The sequence below is a fragment of the Pinus tabuliformis genome, chromosome 1_1 (genome assembly GCF_031772625.1).
Source record: "Pinus tabuliformis cultivar Carrire ecotype Pingquan chromosome 1_1, CPIR1, whole genome shotgun sequence".
NCBI classification, from domain to species: Eukaryota; Viridiplantae; Streptophyta; class Pinopsida; order Pinales; family Pinaceae; genus Pinus; species Pinus tabuliformis.
The window spans coordinates 253182598-253184204 of record NC_142297.1 but is presented as its reverse complement, the minus strand read 5'-3'; the positions used below and the strand labels follow the sequence as shown (position 1 = coordinate 253184204).

The 1607-nt window shown below is 38.8% G+C and overlaps 1 protein-coding gene across 1 annotated transcript; it reads left to right on the top strand.

Moving 5' to 3' along the window:
* The first annotated feature begins 290 nt into the window (after positions 1-290).
* LOC149212469 (uncharacterized) lies at positions 291-1403 on the top strand. The gene has a single exon (XM_089388704.1). It carries the CDS (start codon positions 291-293, stop codon positions 1401-1403), a length of 1113 nt encoding a protein of 370 aa, XP_089244830.1.
* Positions 1404-1607: the final 204 nt, after the last annotated feature.

Below are 1607 nucleotides of genomic sequence, written 5' to 3'. Positions count from 1 at the left end.
AATTCTGCAAACAACATTACAGTGAGAAGAAAAAACAATAGGGGCAGTAGACATTTCAGGGGGAGGGTTGATGGAGCAGGTAGAGGAGTCCGTAATCTCTCTCTTATAGATGTCCCTATCATTGATATGACAAAAGAAAGGCCTCTTAGAGCAAGCATGGCCGAAAAGATTCCCCAATGACTTTTATCATATCCATGAATGTAAGAGGTCTGGGGGCAGACCAAAAATTTTTGGCCTTAAAGAATTTTTTCCATTCAGCAAGCCCCAAAATCATATTAATCCAAGAGACCATGCATGCCTCTTCTGTAGCAATTTCCTATTTCAGGAAAATGTTTCCCTCCTGGCATATAACCGCTTTGGAAGCTAATGGCCTTTCTGGAGGCTTAGCGGTTTTATGGGATCCTGATTGGATCAAAGCAAAAGCATATAGATGCTTGGCGAGCATCCTCATCTCGGTGCAAATTAGGGGGCATAAATGTCCTATCAACATCCCAAATATATATGCACCCTACAAAAACAGATTGCCATATTGGGAGAATCTTTTTGCTTCAAACATTTTTGACATTAAACTTTTTTTGATTGTAGGAGACCTTAATGTCACTTTAAATTTGGATGAAATTTGGGGCATCAGCAAGAAAAAGGATCCCCTTGCAGACAGAATAAAAAATGAGCTTCTAAGCAGGAACCTTGTTGATATAATCCCTCCCAAAATGCTTCCGACGTGGGAAAATGGAAGAATTGAGAAAGCTTATATAGCCAAGAGACTCGATAGATTTATTCTACATGCTAGTCTAATTGATAAGATGGGCATGCCGTTCTCAACAATTGAGAATGTGTTCATATCAGATCATAGACCGATACTTTTAGGCTGGAGAGAAAAGGGTTTTAGAAAAGGCTACTCATTCAAATTCAATAGATCATGTCTGGAAGATCAAGAGTTTAATGATATTATAATAAAATCCTGGAGAGCGTTGTCATCAACTGAAAACTTTCCTTCTTTTCTGACGTTCAGGGACAAAATGGACTCCATTCGAAAGGTGGTTAAGGATTGGCAATTCAAGAAAAGGCAAATGAATAGATCTGCTCTCCGGGAAATTCAAAGGGAATTAGACAGCACATCAGGATCCCTGGCTGCACATCTTCTATCCTTCAAAATGAGATGCCGTATAAAGGAGCTCCAAAAGAAAAAATTTAAAATCTTAGAACAGGAGGAAACTTTTTGGAGATTAAAGAGTAGGGCAATCTGGCTTAAGGAGGGGGACAAGAATACAATTTTTTTTCACAAATTTGCAAGCTCCAGACGTGAAAAGAATTCTATATGGAAAATAAGTGATGGAAGAGGAGGTTTTCTATACTCTCAACAAGACATTTCAAACGAGGCTGTGAGATATTTTGAAAATTAGTATAAGAGAACTGAAGTCTGCAGGATTCAGGATATTTTATGGGGCATTGAATTGTTCCCACAGATGTTCGATGAGGAACTAAATGATCGAATTTTCCAGCCAGTAACCGAGGAGGAACTGTTAGGAACAATGAAATCTTTTAAAAGGGATAAGTGCCCAGGTCCAGACGGCTGGACGATAGAATTCTTCATTCACTTTTTTGAT